Consider the following 21027-nt stretch of genomic DNA (forward strand, 5'->3'; position numbering starts at 1 on the left):
TCATCATCGCCAACATTTGGATCTTCCATTGCCTTGCTCTTGATGGTGGTCGTTAGAGTGGTAGACTCTTAATATTCGGTTGGTGCTGTAAACAAACGTTAGCGTCAGAGAGACTCAATATTCGGTATTCATATTCTTTGCCTTTATTTGTTTTTCTTGTTAATTTTCTAATATATCAACTTCTTGTTGCTTGTGACCCTTTGTTACTAAATTATATATTCAATTTGCATAATAAGAGATTTAAAGGGTGAAATTCTCACAAGTCCGCTTCTTTTAATCTTCACGATGATGGGTTTTCAATTAATTGTGTTTTTGTGATTGGAAATTTGGAATTCTTTCATATTGTTCAACATTTGTAGCCATTTAATGTTTAAATTTTTGCTGTTATGCTTTGCTATATTATTTTTGGTGAATTGGTTGGTAATGTGGGTGTTTAACACTCTACTTATTTGCAACTCAAATTAAAATTTTAGATTATTGATAAGAAGTATTAAACATATTTATAATCACAATCTTATTGTTAAAAAAAACATGACACGACATGACAACGATTAACTACACCCGTTAAACAAGTTTAGGTGAAGAATACATTCTGCTTTGGGGGTTTGGTTAAAGTGAAACGTTTGGTTTTTTTGAGAAGAAAAAGGTTATTAAGCACGCTGTTGCTTTTATTGATGAGTATGTGAAGGCAAATGAGCCTTATTTTAGAGCTGGACAACCTTAATCTCTTCAATTCTCTGAAGAATGGAATTCGTGCTAACAGTGATGTTGGAATTGTGTTAAATGATATTTTTCAGCTTGCTAAGTCTTGTTCTAGGCTTGTCTTTTCTTGTGATAGAAGAGAAGGTAATAGAGTTGCTCATAAACTAGCTAATATGAGCAGAAATTTTGATGGCTTAAGGGTTTGGATCAATGAGATCCCTTCCCCTGCTACTGCTTTTGTACTATCTCATAACTCTTAAGCTATTTTATTTGGTTACTATATGTTATTCTTTGCACCATGTAATTATTCATTTAGCAAATAATTTGTGTCCAACTGTTAATATTCTTATGCCTATTTATGCACATTACAGTTTTCAATGGAGAACCAAAGAAACAAAAATTCAGAAGCCGCCACCAGTCTACCAGAGGAAATATGGACAGATATCCTTTCGAGACTCCCGGCCGAATCCCTTTTAAGATACATGCTTGTCTGCAAGTGTTGGTGCTCTATCATCTTATTCATCAACAACAAAGATTTTGTTTCAAAGCATTCAAACCTTTTTAACACCAACCAAAGCAATGAGCTACTTACAATTGAAAGAACAGAAAAAAATAATGTTGTTAAGGAGGTAATAAGATTCCGGAAAAGTAGTTCATTTAAGAGTATATCTGTTAAGACTATATACTTAAGTGAAGAGATCATGGTTAAGGGTTACGCGAATGGGGTGTTCTTGATGAGTAGGTTGGACTCCCCTCTTGTTTTTCACCTATGGAACCCTAGCATTAATAAATTCGCGTCAATTCCTGAATGTCCTTTTCTAAGAAACGAACTTAGTTTTTCTTCTTCTTTTGGTTTTGATTCTTTGTTAGATGATTTTAAAGTGGTCATTGTTAAGACTAGGCTAATTTTTAGTCGAGTTCCTAACTCGATTGCAATTTTTTCAATAAAAACCGGCCTATGGAGTCTTAAGCTATTGGAGGATGTGGGAGATTGGTGGCTAATTAAGGGGAACCCACTTTTCTCCAAAGGCACTTTGAATTGGCTGGCACGCGATGGAAGGGTAGAACACGGTAGTGGGAGACCTACCCATATCGCGTCATTTGACTTGGGTACTGAGGCATTTACCTTTGTTAAATTGCCAGAGGATGGAACAGGGGAGAGGGAAAAGTCTCTACGATTTATCTTCCTTCTTGGAGGATCAGTAGGTCTCTTTGATGTTTTGCTGTGGCAAAACAGTTTATGGGTTCTAGATAACAAGGATGCACAAGAGACATGGACTAAGTGGTTTTCAACAGATTCATCTCATGGTTCATACGAGTATTTTGAGCATCATGGCTGTAATATTAGTCACTTGTGCTATGTTGAGAAGACTAGCAAGTTTTTCATGTTGATAGAGAGAAAAACAAAGTCCTATGATCTCAAAAATCATCAGATTGTCGATCTCAGAACATCGAAATGTCTAATGGTACTTGTGTAAGCTAATACCAGTTAGGCTTTACAATTGTTGTAAAGATTTTTGAACTTGTTTAATAATACTCCAATCTGATGTTGATTTAGCAAGCTTCTGTTTCAATATATTGTGCATGCTTTACTTAATACGTAGTACTTATCTCATTGCTGTTAAGTGCTAACAAACTGCCATACATAGTGTCAAAATTTGAATTTCTCATCCAGGCAAAATTTTAATTATGTGATCTCTAAGTTGGAATACTGGAAATTGTACAAGAATGAACCAAATCATTACCTCTGATTTGATTAAAATGTTACTGAGCATAATACTATCTCAAGATCATACGGATAATACTCAAATGGAGAGGCTACTACAAATTTCTTTGTAATCAGCAAGATTCGAAAATACAATTTGCAATAAAAATACAAAATAAAACTGGACACATTTAATACAACTTATTGACTTATTCTAAAGACTGATAACTGAAAGTGATGCAGAGTCATCTACTACTATTGAAACACACTTCCCATAAACATCAACATGTACTAATTCAGTTCTTTCCTTGTTTATATCCTCCAAGCAACACTAAGCTTTCTTTATAAGTATCCATAAATTCGACGATCTGCCTATCATGTCTTCCAAGATTCTTTAATTGTTGAGTTTTGAAGTCATATGAGAACACCTGCCTCGATTTTCCATAGAACAATAATTCAGCATTCTCCCTCAAGCACAAGAATTTATGAACGCGAAGATTCACACTATACCGTTTTGTCCAAGGATAATGACCATTTGCGCCATAAACATCCCTCACCCAAACACAAACCTGCTGAAATGTAAAAGAAAAGTCTATAATTGCCAGCTTTTTATCCACAACTGATGGACATCTCTTTGGTGGCTGCTTCCCGCCTTCTTCGAGTTCAAGATTAGGCAATTTTACACAAGTAAAAGCCTCACTTGATACGTTAAAACACAATAGATGTGAATATCTTGCTCTTCTCTTCATATCATCACTAGCAAGCCAATAAATTGCACCTTCAAAATTCGTTGTAGACGAGAAATTCTTCAAGTAAAGCTTAGGAATAGTTGGATATGATCTCCTATGAATATTGTACTTCAGTGAAGACCATAAACCTGCTCTTAGTCTATAAACCTTACTTTTCGAATAGTTGGACCGCGTATCAACAGCAACAACCTTATAATCATCACTCACATGATCATAACCAAACCCGAAATTTGTAGTAGCACAAAATCTCTCTTTAGTTAAAGGAACTTCAAAAACCTTTCGAATTGAAGGATTCCACAACAAAATCCGTAATTGTCCAAAATTAACACGGTAATTATGTGTGTGTATTAGTAACACCCCATCAACATAACCTACTAAATGGCAATCATCCGTGCTTAGGTACGCGATTTCTTCATACGTCCTAGGGACAACTACTTGTTCCTTTAACACCCCATCAACATAACCTACTTTCAAATAGCGAGTATCATCAAGGTCCGCGACTTTGGTTAATGTATCTACATGTCGAACAACCATATGTTTCTTCCAAGAATTACATTCACGCGACAACACGAAATTGTTCTCGATATTGCTCTTGTAAGAATGAAGGTGTAATTGAGATATATTCGGATTATAGGAGATGATAGAGTTCCAAGATTTACAAACACACCTAATGATCAAAAGAGTTTTTACTGGAATCCTAGCCAATACTTCTGCCAGTATTTCTTGAGGGAAAAGGTGCAACATTATCTTGTTTTTTCTTTTCTTTGGAGGAAGATTGCTGAATTGATTACAAACTTCTTTCCTCAAAAAACAAAAGAAAAAAAAAAAAAGGAATTTTACACACAAGTTGTAATGCGTACGGAATATGATTGTAGAATGAAGTTTTAATTTTCTTTGTCCTTGAGTTGCCCTTTAGCAAGATTTTAACACTTGGGCGATTTAAGTAAGGAATTATCTTTATCTATTTACATCTAACCCTTGTTTGGTAACCAGAATAGCCTTATCTCTAATTATAACTTTTTTTTTTTTTCCCTTTTTTATTTGGTACTCCAATTTTTGCATAATAATTATTCACAAAATTCATTGTAAGCACTTTTAGTGATATACGTTAAGGAAAATATAACCATGTAAGATAAAAAGATTTGTCGACAACAATGTTTTCAAAAATATTATCTTTTTATGATTTTTAATCTAGATTTGGGTGAGATACTCTAAAGAACATAGAAAAAAACTAAAAGTATTCTTAAGGATAGATGGATCACTTACTTGAGGTAAAAATTAAATTAAAAAAGGAAAAAAAATTTATACACCCGGTTTTCAGTAATTTACTGAACATCGGGTACACTTTTGTCAGATTTAGTGTCACTTTTGTCAAATTTAGTCACTTTTGTCAAATTTATCAATGAAGCATAAATAACTTTTATATATGTCAGGATAACTTTTGTGCGTTTTAGTGTAACTTTTGCACATTTTATTGTCACTTTATAACGGGTGTTCAGTAATTTACTGAACATCCGTTTTATTTAAAAGTTTGTCATTAAAAAAAGGGACTTTTGGTTTGGAAGTTGGTATAGTCCGTTTGGATTGGGTCACTTTTGAATTAAGAAGTCACTTGATAAATTCATATCATTTTAAAATTTATTATCGGTTACTACATACTACTGCGTATAAATAAACAAAGAACCAATCAGAAGAGGACCTTCCACCAAGGCCATTCTTGTAAATTATTGTAATTAAATAGTTAATGAACTTATTTTACGTATAAAATATTAAGCTAGGGATAAGAAATTCAAATCCCGACACCTTTAATATTTTTTGCCAAGACCCGCCACTTGAACTGATAAAGATTCGAAATCCTCCAAGAACGCAATTATTAATGAGCCCGTTTTGTAAGGCCCTATTTTGAGCCATAAGAAAAGGCCCAGATATAAAACGTTGAACTCGGTGCGAATTCATGGTGTTGGTGTCTCCGCGCTTTTGCCAACCCAACCACGCTTCAGAGGAATCAGAGGAAGAGAGAGAGCAGAAATTGATGCAATTTTCTTGACTATTATCAAAATTTATAGTTTAATTTCAAGATTTTTTTTTTTTTATTAAATAGTAATTTGGGGATTTTTGAGAGAGAAGAAATGGGAACCCCAGAACCCAGCATCGACGATTTGTTCGAGTCGAAGAAGAGAATCAGGAATCCTCTAGTCCCAATTGGTAAAATTTTCTATCTTTCAATCTCAATATTTTCTTTTGATTACCATATTGTATCCTTAAATTTCATTTCTTGGGCTTTTCCCCTTAATTATAGCCTTGATTATCCAGTTGTTTGATAAAATAGTTGGAAATTTTGATGTTTAGGTCTTTTGTGATTGGAGTTGTGCGGGTGAATGTTAATTTTGCTTTAATATGATGATAGCAAAAAAAAAAAAAAAAAAAAAAATTGCAAATGGGGGTTTGAGATTGAGCTTTTAGATCTTTAAAATTAGGAGTCAGGAAGAATGGCATTGAACAACATTTCTGTTTAAGGGTTTATTCTTGGTTTTCGATGGAGGGTTATTGATTGTAGATGATTTTCGGAAGGGGATTCAATTATATAAGATAAAAAATATTGGGATTGCTCATAATTTTGCTTAATACTTGGTCAATTGTTATAGAGAATTACCTAAGGATGATGGTGGAGTTTGGTTGGAGATCGAGTTGCTGAGGTTTGAGAAAGATGATGGGAGTTTAATATTCGAATTGTTGGTATGTAAATTTGATATGTTTATACTTTTTGGAGTGGAATGGAGTATCATATGTGATAGGTTTATACTCTTTATAGTTGTAGTGTTTGGTTAGGTTTCTAATGGAAGAAATGAAGGGTGTCTAGTGTTTGGTTGTGACTTGTGAGGCTCGTCTAGTGTTTGTAGAATCATTTGGAGTAGAGATAACATCATTTTTCTGTCAACACTTGCCATACATTCATTTGGGAAGATTTATAAATGGCTTTCTTGTTTTATATTTCACGTTTTGACCTTTTATTTGCTCTTCTGAGGTATTCCTTTCTCATTAGGTTTATACAGGATTAGGTTATTTAGGTAGATGAATGGTTAAACAAGGTTTGTTTAGAATATTAATCTGATTCAGAGTACAATTCTTCCATCATGTGATCTAGTATACTAGTCTCCTTGTGTGAAGTGGAAGATAACAGCGTGCCAAAAGTGAACTGGAAAGAGATTCAGTGTTTATGATTGTACAGAGAATAGGCCATGCTTACATCAATTTGAATTCAGCTGCTCTTCTTTTGTGAGTTCATTAACATATATGCCACAAAGATGAGTGAAATAATGACTTGAAGATGAGAGTGTTCTATTCTGAGGCATTACTGGGACACTGAACATTATGTATGTACTTTAGTGCTCCATAAATATATGTAAATGACTATAGGTTCTAGCTTGATTAGTAGGGTATAAAGAAGAGCTAGGAGAGAGCATCATTTGCTGATAAACACGGAGTTGCGATCCCCACAGTTCTTATGTCAAGTTTTCACTTCTTGAAACAATCCTGGCTGATTCATCTGTTTATTGTTTGGTTTTCACCCCTCCTTTCCTACCCAGGGGCATAAGATTTGTTTTCAATTTATGAATGGATTTGAACATTCACCTGTTCAGCTGTGATTCAAGTGACTAGACCACCAATATTGCTTGTTGTATTGTATTGCCAATGACCCTCTTTCAACTTATCTTTCTAATTTTACCTATATGTTATGCTCTACTAGTTCCTTATGTACTTATCAGCTAATAGATGAATCAGACATCGAAATTTATTTACAACTGCTGATTCAAATGTCAGTTTATGACAGTACATGGCTGCTAAATATAATTTTACAATAGTAGTTTTTTAAAAATAAGATTTTCATTGGATCAAAAGATTAATATCAATCCTACTGTAGAGGTTCTTTCTCTACTGGATTGGTGATCAAATTGTGTGTAATAATCTCTTCCACCATTTGGGAGGGTGGAGTCATTTGTGTTGATCCTTTTTAATTCCTATTTGAAAACTCGTAAGGTGACTTGAACGCTTCATTAATGGAGAGCAATGCTTAGGATTATATTTTGTGTTCCTTTCAGCCTGACTTCTATTCTTCTCCTGAAACAGCGTAGATTATGGAGCTACAGTATTTTAGGTTGGAGTTGTGTATAGAGTATAGACTATAGATATTAATGTTTGCCGTAACTTTAAGTGACTTGATTCATGGTTGAATTTTCAGGTGCATTATTGACCGCTGGAGTCCTTACAGCCGGCTTAATAAGTTTTAGGCAAGGAAATTCACAATTGGGTCAGAAACTTATGAGAGCCCGTGTGGTAGTTCAAGGTGCAACTGTTGCCCTTATGGTCGGCACAGCTAGCTATTATGGCGAAAGCTTCCCCAAATTTCCCGGCCTTTGAGGTATATGAAACTGCAGCATTCTGCCCTTGACATTTTAAGATACCTTGATTGGAATGATTTGGTGATACCAAGGACAGTCAATTATCAGGCCTAATTGCTGCTCTTCTATCTTCAAATACCTAGTTGCTCTCAAGGAAAAGTACATGTGTGCAGCATTGCATCTTTTAAATTTTGATTGTAAGAGGACAAATAATAGTATTACTGATACATTTATCCCCAATTCCGGGAGTAAAAGTATGGTAGTTAGGCACAGGTTGATCACAACAGGCTTGTAATAAAATAGGGAGAAATATTTCTACTAATTGGGTGGCAAATTTTGACCCTTTAAATTTTACACTTAAATAAGAGTTTTTTTTTTTTTTTTTTTTTTTTTTTTTTTTTTTTTTTTTTTTTTTTTGTGTGTGTGTGTGTGTAAACTTTGTGGTGAAATGATTGTGCCCTGCTCACAATTTTAGTATGGGGCACATTTTATTTTGTGTGTTCACGCGTGCTTTGTCGTTGATTGAGCTATTTTTACATGTAAGAAATTTTACCATATTTTATCGTAGTCAATAACCTCTCTTTAATTTCTACAAAGTCGACCAAATCAGGCACTTAAATTAATCCATGACCCCAGAATAAGCTCATACAATATGAAGAATATAACACAGTTCAGGCCAATAACTTTTTATAAATTTTGTTGATCATCGATTTTATTTCGTTAAAACTTACTTTTATTAATAAAAAAATATACTTTTATCGGTACTTTTTAAAACATTATGGGTACTTTGCTTTGATTTTCACTAATCTTATGAACTGACATTATACTTCGTATTATGCTACCTCCGTTTTTTTTAATTGACATGTATTCTATTTAGGAAGTTTCTTTTAGTTGACACGTTTCTTTTTGGTGTAAATTTTTTACCTTGATTAACAAGCTACCCCACTTGCTTTTTCATTCTCTCTAACTCTCTCTCCTCTCCTTAATATATGTGTCTAAATCAAACGCGTCACCTAAATAGAATTGTAGGAAGTATGAGTTACAAATTAAATTTATTAATAATAAGATAAGGAGAACAGAGCCAATATACAAAGTAAGGAGTATATTTTAATCATTAAATGTAATACCCCGTAGCAGAATAGGCGAATAGGGAAGAATGGAATGATCACACGTTAGTAATTTAGTATGTCACCACGGGGCACTTTTTTGTAGTAGAAATTGTCAAAGATATTTCTCTCATTTTGTTTGAATAACATTTCTTCATTACTTTTCTTTCTAATTGTTTGTGCAATCTTCTGGATTTGGGTAAGTTCTTCTTAATTTTCTTCTATCTCATTTCTTATAATAACTCAATATTTATCTTCATTTTACCCTTTCAATTTTGTCCCTCTATTTGTTTTTTTTTTCTTTTTTGCATTGATTTGATTTTGTTATTACAGCTGATTTAAATATCAAAATGATCATGATAATCTCATAATTAGGGAAGAAAATCAATTTATTGGAGAAGCGGTAGTTTTGAGAATATTTATGGGTTATTCCAATGTTAGTCAATGATCATCTTATTATAATTGCAAGTTTAGAGATGTAGATGTGATTCGGTCCTATAAATTTTTAGTTTTTTTTAATGTATTGCTGTTATTTTTTTCTGGGTTTCTATTTTGAAGAAGGAAGAAGCTAATTCAGGAATTCGAAATGGAAATACATTAGCAATAGGGAAAGTAGTTAATATGAAATTGATGTTTTAAGGAAGTGACATTTGCAATCTGTTCAAGAGTAACCAAAGTAGAAATCTTGAGAGGAAATCTTAGTTATGAAGATTACCTGAATTTCCAGTTATTAGAAGAAGCTGGATAATCTTGATTCTCGAATAGAAATAGTTTATTTAATAGCAATAAGGCATCACAATGCTGTAGAATTTTAGGCAGGACTTATTCAAACTCGGTCAATGAATTAATTTCTTAGAACTTACAACCTATGCTGATATACACATGCGCTTGGAGATCAAAATCAGTGTCGTTCATCACGTATCAGAACCTATGTTATTCGAACTCTTCCACTCAAGTACCCTATTGAATCCTCGACACTCTAACATGGGCATAACACTTGGACACATACTCTTGTTAGATAAAAGTACCTGAGCCTGAGTAACATAGATTTTGGCTTTAACTAGGGGGTTGTGGTAACAGATGAAATGAAGATTTGTGTAACATATATTGCCTCCGTTTCATATTATTTGCAACGATTTGACATAAAGCAGAGAGGAAAAGTGTCTAATCATTGTGGATCCTCAATCGCCTCATCTGCACTTTGTCAATTAGTCAATATTTAAGAGATGCTGATCTTTTGAAGTTTATCTTTGATTTATAGTAATGAAGTAGAGACAGAATCTTGAGATTATCTGGTTTATATGTTTTGGAAAGCACCAAACTTAGAGATGGCTGGATGTTCACTTGAATTCTATGGGATGATGCTATTATCTTTCCATGCGGAATGTGTAGGTCTACCAGACTGCCATTGCTTTGGAGTTTAGACTCTTTGTAGTTGCTGAGGTTGGTTTTAGTACCTTAAGGACAGCTTTGTGGTTAATATGTGTATATAAACAGCTTTGCTGATGTTCACTTGATTGGTTATGTCTTCTGATTCCATTACTTGCTCGGTTTTTCTGTGGCCTTGGGAAATTATCTAGACACTTCAAATATTTGTATACATATTGTAAGATGTTTCTCTACATTTATCCTAGGGTCACCAATGATGTCTCATATTGATGAATTTTGACACTGATGCTTGATGCTGACAGAATTTGACACCTCTATTTCATATTTAACTTTTCACATGGTCCTAGATATATTGTGGATAGAATGAACATATTTGGGTGAACTAAGAATGTTTAGACATTTCAAATTCCAATTGCTTCCAGCAAGTTGATCTTATGAAGCTTCTCGGGGGAACAATGAGCCGCAGAGGCAGTACCTTTGTAATTCAGAATATAGTTGTAGTTAGGACCATCCATCCCATTGAATGCTGTGCCTCAGGCTATTGACGTTGTTTGGGTGGAAATTTGTTAAGTTTTACTGTGATGAGTTACCCCCTCTATGATCTACCTACATACTCTGATTATCAGGTGGCGGATAGCTAATATTTTTCTTGATGACAAGTTACATTGTCAATTCTTGTATCATGTTACTCCTCTGATGTGATATTTGAATTGCATGCTGAAGCTGTTAATTTTCTATATTATGGGCTTGAAATGTTGAATTCTTTGCATTATTGCATATATTATTGTCTGCTCTGTACATATCGGTTGAAGCAATCAGTGATTAACATTGTATATATGAACTAAGATTACCTTCTGCACCCTAATTTTTGTGTTTTGATAAACAATTAGGCATTTCTTCTCTGGAAAATTGTTTATGCTGAGACTGGAATTATATGTCATAATTGGTCTGTTGAGTATTCTTTATTTATTTGGTATATTGTAAAGTCTCTGTATTTTTTGTAGGTTCAAGCATTTGTGCAAATATATTATCATGTCTTCGCCAAGCAAGAGAAGAGAGTCGTATTTTATGAGAATGTAAAGTTCCTTACATTAATACTTCGCATTTTCACTGTCGCTAGCTTTAACTTAGTGCATTTATCTTGGCTGTATTCATTGACTTCCTGTACTCATTGGCTTCCTCTCTTGTCATCAAACTATGTTACTTTTGCACAATATTTGTTTTACCTCAACAGCAGCTATGACTTACAATCCTTTGTTGGGGCATAATGATATGATGTCCATTGTCAGTTGAGCTCCTCATGCATCTTTGTTTTGTATAATGCATTGTTTAGTTGAGTAATTTGATCATTCAACTGTAAAGTTCAGCTAAGATTGATGCTGCACTCTTTCAAAAAAAATTCATTTTCTTATCAGAGCACATTGAACCCGTTGTTGAGATTTTCTTTCTGAATGACATTTCATTTTGATTTCTACCAGAAGGTAGTTTTGATTGTGTACTTTCTTCTCAGGTTAATGAGTGATTTCACTGTGGAGACGATAAATGATGCAGTCAATGAATTCAATGTGGTGTTTCATGGTCCAAAAGAAAGTATGTTAATATACATCTGTCTCTTAATTCATTGTCTTCATTTCTTCCTTCGGGGAATTGGCCTGTTTATTTTTTTTGCTCTGTCAAACACAATGATGAAGCATATGTTATCCCATGTTCTAAAGGCAAGTGAGAGGCAGATAATATTCTTCCCAAGCTTGGGTGATCTGACTATTTATGGCTAACACATGTGATTGTGGCTGCAGGTCCTTATGATGGCGGGGTGTGGAAAATCCATGTTAAGTTTCCAGATTCTTATCCTTTCAAGCCTCCTTCAATTAGATTCTTGAACAAAATCTTTCATCCAAATATTGATGAGCAGTGAGTGTATCAGTGTCCACTGTTAATCTAGATTCTAGAGCATATATATAGTCACTCTAATCAAGAACTTTACTGACCAGACAATATACATTTTCTGAAACTTCAGCTCTGGCTCTGTTTGCTTGAATGTAATCAACCAATCATGGAGTCCTATGTTTGGTAATTTTCTTTTATTGATGGTCTTTGGATCTTGTGTCAAATTAATTGTTTTTTAATTTACCCTGCTATCTCCATCTCCATCAAGCTGCATATCTCTTAGCTGAAAAAATCTGTACTTTTTAAGGGATTCTTAATCTAACATTTTTTTTTCTATCATAAGTTGATTGATTGGTGCTGTTTCTTCTGTAGATCTTGTAAATGTGTTTGAAATGTTTCTCCCCCAGCTTCTGCTCTACCCAAATCCTTCACATCCCCTTAATTCTGATGCTGGTTACCTAATGATGAGGGACAAAAAAAGATATGAACAGAAAGTTAAAGGTATGATTTTGTACATTCTAGATTTTGGTATTTTACTCTTTGTTCTGTGTATATCTAGAGAGCTGTACTATCTCAACAACAGCATGACCTGTTGGAAGATTCATACACTTTGTAGTTCTGTTGATCTATGCACCCCCCCCCCCCCCCAAATTCCTTCAGTGCCGGTTCTATTTGGATTCTCTGAACCTACTAAAGCTTTGTGCCTTTTGTGTGTGCACCACACAATTAGTTTAAAAAAAGGAAGTGGGAGAGAGAACTGGGAAAGAGAATACTATTGTACATGCTTTGGCTTCTATAGCATGCTTTAGATGTGATTATGTCAACAGTACAGTCAGAGTTATTTAGACTAAAGTATATTTGCAAAAAGTCATGCTTCTGGACGAGATTTTGCAGTATGAGTGATTTTAGCAAGACCAGGTTCAACCTTATCAAAGCATCACCAAGGTAGGCCATGGTAAGTATGAAGCATCTCCAGTTCTGAATTGTATGGCTAGCGTTTTATGAATTACTGACTGATAAACAATACTAGTTGAAAGGAAGGTTGGAAGTTTCATGTCCTGCAACGCCTTGTTGTATGAGTCTATCAACGTGCCAATTGGTACATGCTCACATTTAAAAGATAAATAAATAAATAAAAACTGTGTCACTTTTGTCTACGTAAGCATGTGCAAATTTTTTCTGTAATCCATGGTAGAAGCTTTGTGCAGCTATTTTTCAGTAATCCCAAATAAGCTAACATAGTCTCTGTGACATTAATTGTGCTTACATGCTTGCAAACTTGCAATATATTTTGGTAATCATGACTTTTTATCATTTGTACAGAATACTGTGAACAATATGCCAAGAAGGAGAATATTTTGGGCTCTTCTGTTGAAGATGGAAGTGGTAGTGAGGAAGTCAGTGAGGATGAAGATTCATCAAGTGACAATGAAGCAACAGGCACAGGGGAGGGGCATGCAGAACCATGAAAGGCGATGATACATTATACTGTCTTTTGCCTCACCTTACTTGGTTAGACTTAGTACCACAATGAAATAATTCTACTTTCCGTTTATGAAGCATTTACCTCTACGACTTGAGATCAGATTCATTCCTCTGTAAGTGATGTTGTCTCATGCATTCTGCAGAAATCTCGAAAGCTATTGGCTGATTTCTGATTCCCATGACGAGGAGATGACAAATAAAATGTGTATAATGTTAAATACTTCTTTTTTTTTGGCAAACTTGTATGAGCTATCTTCATGCTCTCTTTTTTATGATCAATTGATTGCTTCTTGTACAACAATTGTTGAATATTCTTTCCTTGGTTTTTTATATTTTGTGGAAAAAGCTCAACCTGATTAGACAATAGGCAGGAAGTGCTTTGTAAATATCAGACTCTATTTTATTTATTTTATTGATAAATTTCAGATGTAATTGATTGTACATATCTATCTTCAGATCATCATTTCTGCTTGTCTTTGGCCTGTTGTTGCAATGCAAATTAGAGCCTTCCATAGAAATGGGGCTGTATCAATGATAATGTTTTCATACTCAGTTGATTTTAGGTGATAATAAAATTGAAGTTGAAGCTTGTAAAGATTGAAACCTTGACTTGAGTTTTGTTTCAACTTTCAAGTGTAAGAATTGAGTATTTGAGTTACATAACTCTAAGCTTGGAGGCATGAATAATGCTTCATAAAGTTTCATTTTTCATAATCAAGATAAGCATAATTATGCACCAAAGGTGTAATTGATACTAAGATGAAGTGAAACAAATACTTGTATATGATTCAAGTCTTTCACACTTAAAAGTGATGGAAATATATAATGAGTAAACACAATTGTAAGATTAACAATCAAACAAATACACCCTCCCTTTTAAAGGGATGATTCATAAGACATGTACCAAATGTATATTACGAATCCACTGCAAGAAACTTAAAAACCTGAAATTTTAAACGTTAATTTGTTTGATTCAAGGAGTAATATAAATCCAAATAAAATCAATCCAGCTTGAAAACAAATCTAATATATTTTGGTTCAAGTCAATTCGACTTAAACTCAATTCAAACGACCTGTTTGCCACCTCTTCTACTAACACTAAGACCAAAACGTGTTGATGGCTTGATGCCTAATACGTTATTGTTATTATAAATCGACACATAATAAGAACAAAGACATTTAAGATCTAGGGAAAGAAAATCCCATACTCAATAAAGAGAAAAAACTCAGCAATGAGGAAATTGTACCACATTTTTATAAAGCCCAAATTATGCGTTGCTGAACCTACTTATCACCACGTGCACCTTCAGTATGTCGACATTAAGTTTATAAATCCAATCAACCCTCTTTTTATTTGTTTCCGCTTTTATTTCTTTCTTCTCTATTTTCTCTCTCTTTCCCCATTTTCTTTTCTTTATTAACATCAAATTTTGCACCTTTGATAATTTGAGCCCACATCATCCCTTTGACATTTTGGGTGTTCATCAATTTCCAATCATCTTATTTGGTTCGTCTCTTATACCCTTTAATTTTGATGCAATTCCTGTTTATAGCGATTAATCTAACAATTTTGTTCATTTTATGAATTACGATCTTTATTTTGGGTGATTTAATTGTTGGGTTTTTTGTTTTACTGTTTGTTTTTTAATTGCTTGTAATTAGAATGAATTTTGAGTTTGATGATAATTGGGTATTTGATTAACCGCATTTTGCATCATTTATGTTGCTTTTTTTTTTTTTTTTTTTTTTTTGCCCTTTTGGGTGATTGACTTTGAACTGTGCTGGCTTTTACATGAGAAGACTGATAGCAGGAATAATAATTTTTTAATTATATAGTGCATTTGCAATAGATATGTGGTATGTCATTGTGGTTTTTTTTATATTTAGATGTATGTTGATTTGCTCATATGCTCTAGTATAGGTAAATTTGATGTAGCAAGCAGTTTTACAAAGTAGGGTATTTGAATATAGAACAATCTAATTTGATAAGGGTACTGTTTGGGAGAGCTGTGATTGTTTTTGGAATGATTTAGCGTGAGCAAATGTGATTGTTGATTGATGTTTTCATCAACTTTACTCCAGGTAGTGTATAGATGAGCTGTGATCATTTTCGGAATGAAATAGGTTTTTAAATATAAATTGCTTTCGCGGAGGAGTATGAATTTCAATTAATATTGTCATCAACTCTATGATCAGCACTTGGTTTCAGCTTTAATTATATTCCTTCCATTGTGTAATGTGGAAGAACTTCCTAGGTTCCAATTCTTATATTGGTTTCATCTTGAAGTACTGCTAATGAGTAGCATTGTTTTGGAAGATTTTGGTTAAGACTGTTACATTCATGGTCATCATGCTAATGGAGTGAGTTTCTTGGATGAGAGATGAACCCTAAGTGATAATTTTAAGGTGCTACTATGCTATACCATTTAGCTTCAAAGGTTGAGAGGGGGGTATTTTGACTGCTGACGATTTGAAGATAATTAAAATTTGAGTTTCGATGGCGACCCTCAAGTGATACTGTCCAGTGTCCACCGTTGTTCTCCATGAAGTCTTTGGTGTTGTAGCAATATTATTGTTTTGAATGTTTTTGTTATATGGTGGTGGAAGTGTAGAAAACTTCATGTGTTTGAAGCATGAACTCTTAGGAATATTTTATCTGGACTAGAATGATGAATTGTTAGGACTTAGGAATGTAATAATCACTTTATACACAAGTTGTTATTGAAGTGGTAGATATAATAGTAGTCATGTTTTCAGATTTTTATATTTGTATGCTAAACACTTCCTTTCCCATCCTTGTCCGATGGTATAGACTCTCTATGTTTGTTGGAACTGTATCATTTTCCATTTTTTGTGAGGGGCATGTCATCATTTAGATTTTTATGGTGCAAAGTATCTGGCGACCAATTGTTTAACTACTCTCAGGTGTGAACTAAATGCTCAGAACTTGTTTATCTCCCTAATTTTGTCCAATAAGGCTGGCATGCTAATTGAATAATCATGATAAAGCTGTTTATTTCCCTGAGTAGAAGTTGGTCAGGCATTTGCTGTGCTAAAAAATTTAAGAGAAATAACTGGCTCAAGAACTATTTTGGGCATGAACAATCTTTTAGTTGCTTATACTTTTGGTTTATTCTTCATACTAAATATTGCTGGCCTCTCTACTGCTGCTTAGGAATACAGGGTAAGGCTGTATACCTTTAGTTCATTGGAATATAGAGAGAATGAGAGATGGTTAAAGTTGGGTTCCGAGGATGATCCATCTGCTCATTATTTTTCTTTAGGGAGATGGATGTGGCATAGTGGCACATTGGAAGTTTCTTTGTCTAACACTCTAACAAATAAGAAATGCTATTTAATTGTGGCTTTTCGAGGTCAATACCTTTAATGTTGGAGATTTATTGAATTCTTTGTTTCCTATAGCATTCTGTCATGGTTTGCTATACTCTCTCTCTTTTTTTTCACTGCCATTTTCTTATGAATATGCAGAACTTGAGCGATTTTACTTTTCCATTCGAGTTCGTGAACCATCTATTTAATAAGGAAACTGTCATCATCTTTTGCGGTAGTGGTAGGCAATTAGATTAATACCATGTTATAGAGATTTGTTTAGTGGGATCAATGAACAGTAAATGTGACAATAATTTATGTGGTGGCTGTGTAGAAATTTTGGCAAGGGGAAAATAGTGTTTGGTCATAGACCATGAATAGGTAATGATCAAACCACCCTAGGGTTAGACCAGCTGGTGTGACCTACTTTGCTTGTACATTTACCACCTTAAATTGTCTGTTTGCCACGCTGTTTTCTATGACATATTCCCTTTTGTATTTAAAAGAAGCGGTGAAATAACATCATTCTCCAAATTACATTTTCTTTACAACTTTTACACATGTACAACTTCTCTACTTCTATAGCACTTCTATAGCCTTTCTGCTAGTTATTGTATATGCTGCCTTTTTGGCTCAGGGTTTTCTTTATCTTTCCTTGGCTGTTTTTATTAGGGATATCCATCCTTTAAACAATTTTGGGTAATCTAGCTAATAGTTTTCTATATATACAAATGAACAAGAAAAAAACTCTAGCTTGCTTTGTAGCTAATTCAGACAATGTTTTGTCATGTATACTGCTTAATGTTCTTTTTCTGCCATATTCTGCTCAGAGTCTCAATTTGGTTCAAGCTAAACTCAATTGGTTACAATGTCTTCACCAAGTAAGAGAAGAGAGATGGATGTTATGAAGCTGTAAGCTCCTCACTGTTCCACCTGTCATTGCTTCAAGTATCAACACATAAAATTGAATTAAGAGTTCATCTGACATAGTTCTGGAGCCCAAGTAGCATTGCCTCTTTTTTATTCATCAGCTCTTAGTATCTGCAGTATTTGTAGCCCAATCATATTGCTTTTCCTACTGGTTTTGCTATACATTACCATATAAAATCCATTATTTCTCTAAATCTATAATGAGGCGCCCTGCTGATGGTTTAGGGATGTTTAGCTGGCATCAGGCTTATTATGTAATCTAAAAGAGTCTTTAATTGTCTTAATATCCTGACCTCTAAAAGTGCTCTGACTAGTTTGCAGTACCATTGTTTAAGTTTTTGCCATGGACTCTTTATTCATTATGTTTTTCTCTTTTTTGTCTAATGCATCTTACAACTGTGTTCAGGATGATGAGTGATTATACAGTGGAGACGATAAATGATGGGCTTAATGAGTTCAATGTCATGTTCAATGGTCCAAAAGATAGTATGTTGAAGCTGCTTATCACCTTTTTATTTCTGTGCAGTTTATACTATCCTTCCTTCCCTTTGTCTCTATCATATTGTTTCTTCTTATATTCCCTTCGTCCATGGTCACGAGAAAATGTCAGGTTTGATGTGTGTGCAAGTTGTCTGATACCTTTATTTTAAGGTCTAGGTTAGCTGTTCATGATTATTTTTTTTTTTAAATCTTTGATTGCTGTGGTGACTATAGGTCTCTATGAAGGCGGGGTGTGGAAAGTCCATGTTGAGCTTCCAGATGGCTATCCTTATAAGTCCCCTTCCATTGGGTTCATAAACAAAATATTCCACCCAAATGTTGATGAACTGTGAGTTTACTCCTATTCCTAGAGCATGTGGAAAGGTATTCCCTGATTGCTACTGATTTGAGTGAATGCGTGTTAGTTATGTCTTAAATGAATTGTAAAATCTTCAGGTCTGGCTCAGTGTGCTTGGATGTTATCAATCAATCATGGAGTCCTATGTTTGGTAATTATCACTTTCCTAGTTACATTTGCTTTAAGGCCCTGATTGCTTTCAGCTTTTGTTTTTGTTATTGTTTTTTATTCGACTTCAAAATATGAATGACTCTTGTTATTGGTTTGGTGCAGATTTGTTAAATGTGTTTGAAGTCTTTCTTCCACAACTGCTGCTGTACCCTAATGCTTCTGACCCTCTTAATGGTGATGCTGCTTCACTGATGATGAAAGATCGTGAACAGTATGAACTGAAGGTCAAAGGTAATAACTTTCCTACTCCACATTTTATCTTTAGGTTTTTAACTCATGAAAATTCACCTTTTAATCGTTATATCCAGACATCAGTTTTTTTCAACATTGTTGCCTGTTTGTGTGCTGATTCTCAGTAGAGTCTTAATGATTGGTGACTTGACTATAGTACAAAATAATATCATTCAGTTTTAGCTTGTTGTTTCAAATGAGAGTTATTGGAGACTTGGAGTAGAGAGAGAAAGGATAGGATGGAAAGGATTGAGACATCTTATCAAGTGTCTCTCTCTCTCTCTCTCTCTCTCTCTCTCTCTCTCTCTCTCTCTCTCTCTCTCTCTCTCTCTCTCTCCCTCTCTCTCCCTCTCTCTCCGGGGAACTGGGACTGTAATGCCAACAACAAGGATCTTGTATGGGGAGAGTTACAAATAATGTTAGGAAATTGGATTTGCAGAGCATGTAGCACATGATAGAAGTAAATAGAGAAAGAGGATCTTTGCCACTGAAGGGTATATCTCAGTCTATGCAACCATCACATCCTGTTGGGATTAAGGTCGTGGTGTTGCATTGGTTTAGTCTAGGACCTGTTATGTTATACAAGTACAAATTATAGTTAAAGAATGTAAGATTCCCTTAGCTGTTCATATTCGTGTGATCAGGCCAGCTTCCTTGTGTCCAGATGAACTCCCAAATCTTTTATCCAGGGTAGATTCTAGATGCATATCAGTATATGGTCTCTTTCTTTGCTTGCAGAGAGGTTGTTTACATTATGACCTATGATCAGGAGCTGGAAAATACTAGTAATGTCTTTCATTTCTGTTCTGGATTGACATATGAATACCTTCAACATACTAAAATAAAATAAAAAATGAAAAAAAAAAATTTATATATATATATATATATATATATATATATATATATATATATATATATATATATATATATATATATATATATATATATATATATATATATATATATATATATATATATTGTGTTGGCATAAGCTGCCCTAGTATATCAACAAAAAAATGAGCCCTGGGCCCTAGGCATCTACCAGGAATTTGGATTATACAATGGTATTCTACCCTTAGCATGGAGGAGTACTGGTTGGTACTTAGCTTTTTTGCTCCATGGCTCTTTGATTTGTTTTGCGTTGCAGATGCTCAAGCTTTAGTATCAGTGCTCTGTTCTGAACTTTCATTTTTGGGAGTTGGAGAGTGAGAGTTGCTGAACATTTGTTTATTCTTGGCAATAGTATCTTTCACAAAATATTTTAAAGAAAACGAAGAGGAAAATAATAGTTGAAAATACCCCGGGGCCAATTTAGCCAAAGCATACCTTGAAGCTCTACTTGATAAATGACGTGTTTGTTCAAGCTATAGATGCTTTTAGTCTTTAACAGTGTCTGTTGAAATGTCTGGGTACATATGTCCTGACTTGTATCCTATCTTATGTGATGTGTGTCCCATCTCTTTCAGATTCATTGCCAACTTTTACAAATTGTTTAATTTTATTGGTGAATGTTGATGGAGGATGTTCATAGATAGTAGATCCCATATGGGACATTCTGCTTCGCCCTTATACTGGGGTTGTGCTGAAAATGCGATGGTTATGTTCTGTTTTTTTCTTATTACTCTTTGGATGTATACAGAATATTGTGATCGCTATGCAAAGAAAGAAAACATCGATGCATCTGCTGCTGAAGATGAAAGTGATGAGGAGGACATCAGTGATGGGCACTGCACATCAAGTGACGATGAAATTGCTGGACATGCAGACCCATAAACTAGAATTAATCATACAGGGACCAAGTTAATTTAGCTTTATCCCTCTTGTTCATTTGTTGGCTGTATCATGTTTTAGTTTAGAATTACAATGATAATTTATGTCCAAGTCATTTTTTAGCTTACTAATTTATTTGTTTCAGTATAGTAGGAAAGCAGTTTGATAAAAATTGGTGGACATGATCATTTGAATAGAAATTTAATGTGTGAATTTGATTTTCGTTATAGTAGATTGATTTATTTGAATTGTCTTCATTGCTTTTTTCCTCTTAATGAGATTAGGCAAAGGTCTGCTGCCTATAAACCAGTTTTGCGCCGAACAACCTAGAGAC

The 21027-nt window shown here is 34.2% G+C and overlaps 4 protein-coding genes across 8 annotated transcripts; 3 read left to right on the forward strand and 1 right to left on the reverse strand.

The window, feature by feature from the left end:
• The first annotated feature begins 10 nt into the window (after window positions 1-10).
• On the forward strand, window positions 11-2180 carry LOC145577312 (F-box protein At1g30790-like). The gene is made up of 2 exons (XM_081634788.1): window positions 11-78; window positions 1074-2180. The coding sequence occupies exon 2, from the start codon at window positions 1080-1082 to the stop codon at window positions 2178-2180; it is 1101 nt and encodes a 366-aa protein (XP_081490914.1). The 5' UTR covers window positions 11-78; window positions 1074-1079.
• Window positions 2181-2703: 523 nt separating this feature from the next.
• On the reverse strand, window positions 2704-3900 carry LOC145577328 (putative F-box protein At3g16210). The gene has a single exon (XM_081634789.1). The coding sequence runs from the start codon at window positions 3898-3900 to the stop codon at window positions 2704-2706; it is 1197 nt and encodes a 398-aa protein (XP_081490915.1).
• A 4815-nt stretch (window positions 3901-8715) lies between these two features.
• On the forward strand, window positions 8716-13848 carry LOC145602790 (ubiquitin-conjugating enzyme E2 5-like). Of its 3 annotated transcripts, none has more exons than XM_081658947.1 (8): window positions 8716-8861; window positions 11056-11127; window positions 11562-11641; window positions 11848-11962; window positions 12069-12121; window positions 12311-12439; window positions 13262-13450; window positions 13567-13848. In XM_081658947.1, the coding sequence occupies exons 2-7, from the start codon at window positions 11084-11086 to the stop codon at window positions 13405-13407; spliced, it is 567 nt and encodes a 188-aa protein (XP_081515073.1). In that variant the 5' UTR covers window positions 8716-8861; window positions 11056-11083; the 3' UTR covers window positions 13408-13450; window positions 13567-13848. The 3 variants fall into 3 exon arrangements, with proteins under 3 accessions (XP_081515073.1, XP_081515079.1, XP_081515085.1); XM_081658953.1 differs by having other exon boundaries at window positions 13262-13381; window positions 13564-13848; XM_081658959.1 differs by lacking the exon at window positions 8716-8861 and adding an exon at window positions 9752-10105.
• An 883-nt stretch (window positions 13849-14731) lies between these two features.
• LOC145602814 (ubiquitin-conjugating enzyme E2 5-like) lies at window positions 14732-20950 on the forward strand. Of its 3 annotated transcripts, none has more exons than XM_081658970.1 (7): window positions 14733-14930; window positions 17584-17665; window positions 18090-18169; window positions 18398-18512; window positions 18620-18672; window positions 18795-18923; window positions 20563-20950. In XM_081658970.1, exons 2-7 carry the CDS (start codon window positions 17622-17624, stop codon window positions 20694-20696), a joined length of 555 nt encoding a protein of 184 aa, XP_081515096.1. In that variant the 5' UTR covers window positions 14733-14930; window positions 17584-17621; the 3' UTR covers window positions 20697-20950. The 3 variants fall into 3 exon arrangements, with proteins under 3 accessions (XP_081515111.1, XP_081515096.1, XP_081515103.1); XM_081658977.1 differs by lacking the exon at window positions 14733-14930 and adding an exon at window positions 15218-15271 and having other exon boundaries at window positions 17582-17665; XM_081658985.1 differs by lacking the exon at window positions 17584-17665 and having other exon boundaries at window positions 14732-14930.
• The last annotated feature ends 77 nt before the right edge of the window (window positions 20951-21027 follow it).

The sequence above is a fragment of the Chenopodium album genome, chromosome 2 (genome assembly GCF_948465745.1).
Source record: "Chenopodium album chromosome 2, dcCheAlbu1.1, whole genome shotgun sequence".
Lineage (NCBI taxonomy): Eukaryota > Viridiplantae > Streptophyta > Magnoliopsida > Caryophyllales > Amaranthaceae > Chenopodium > Chenopodium album.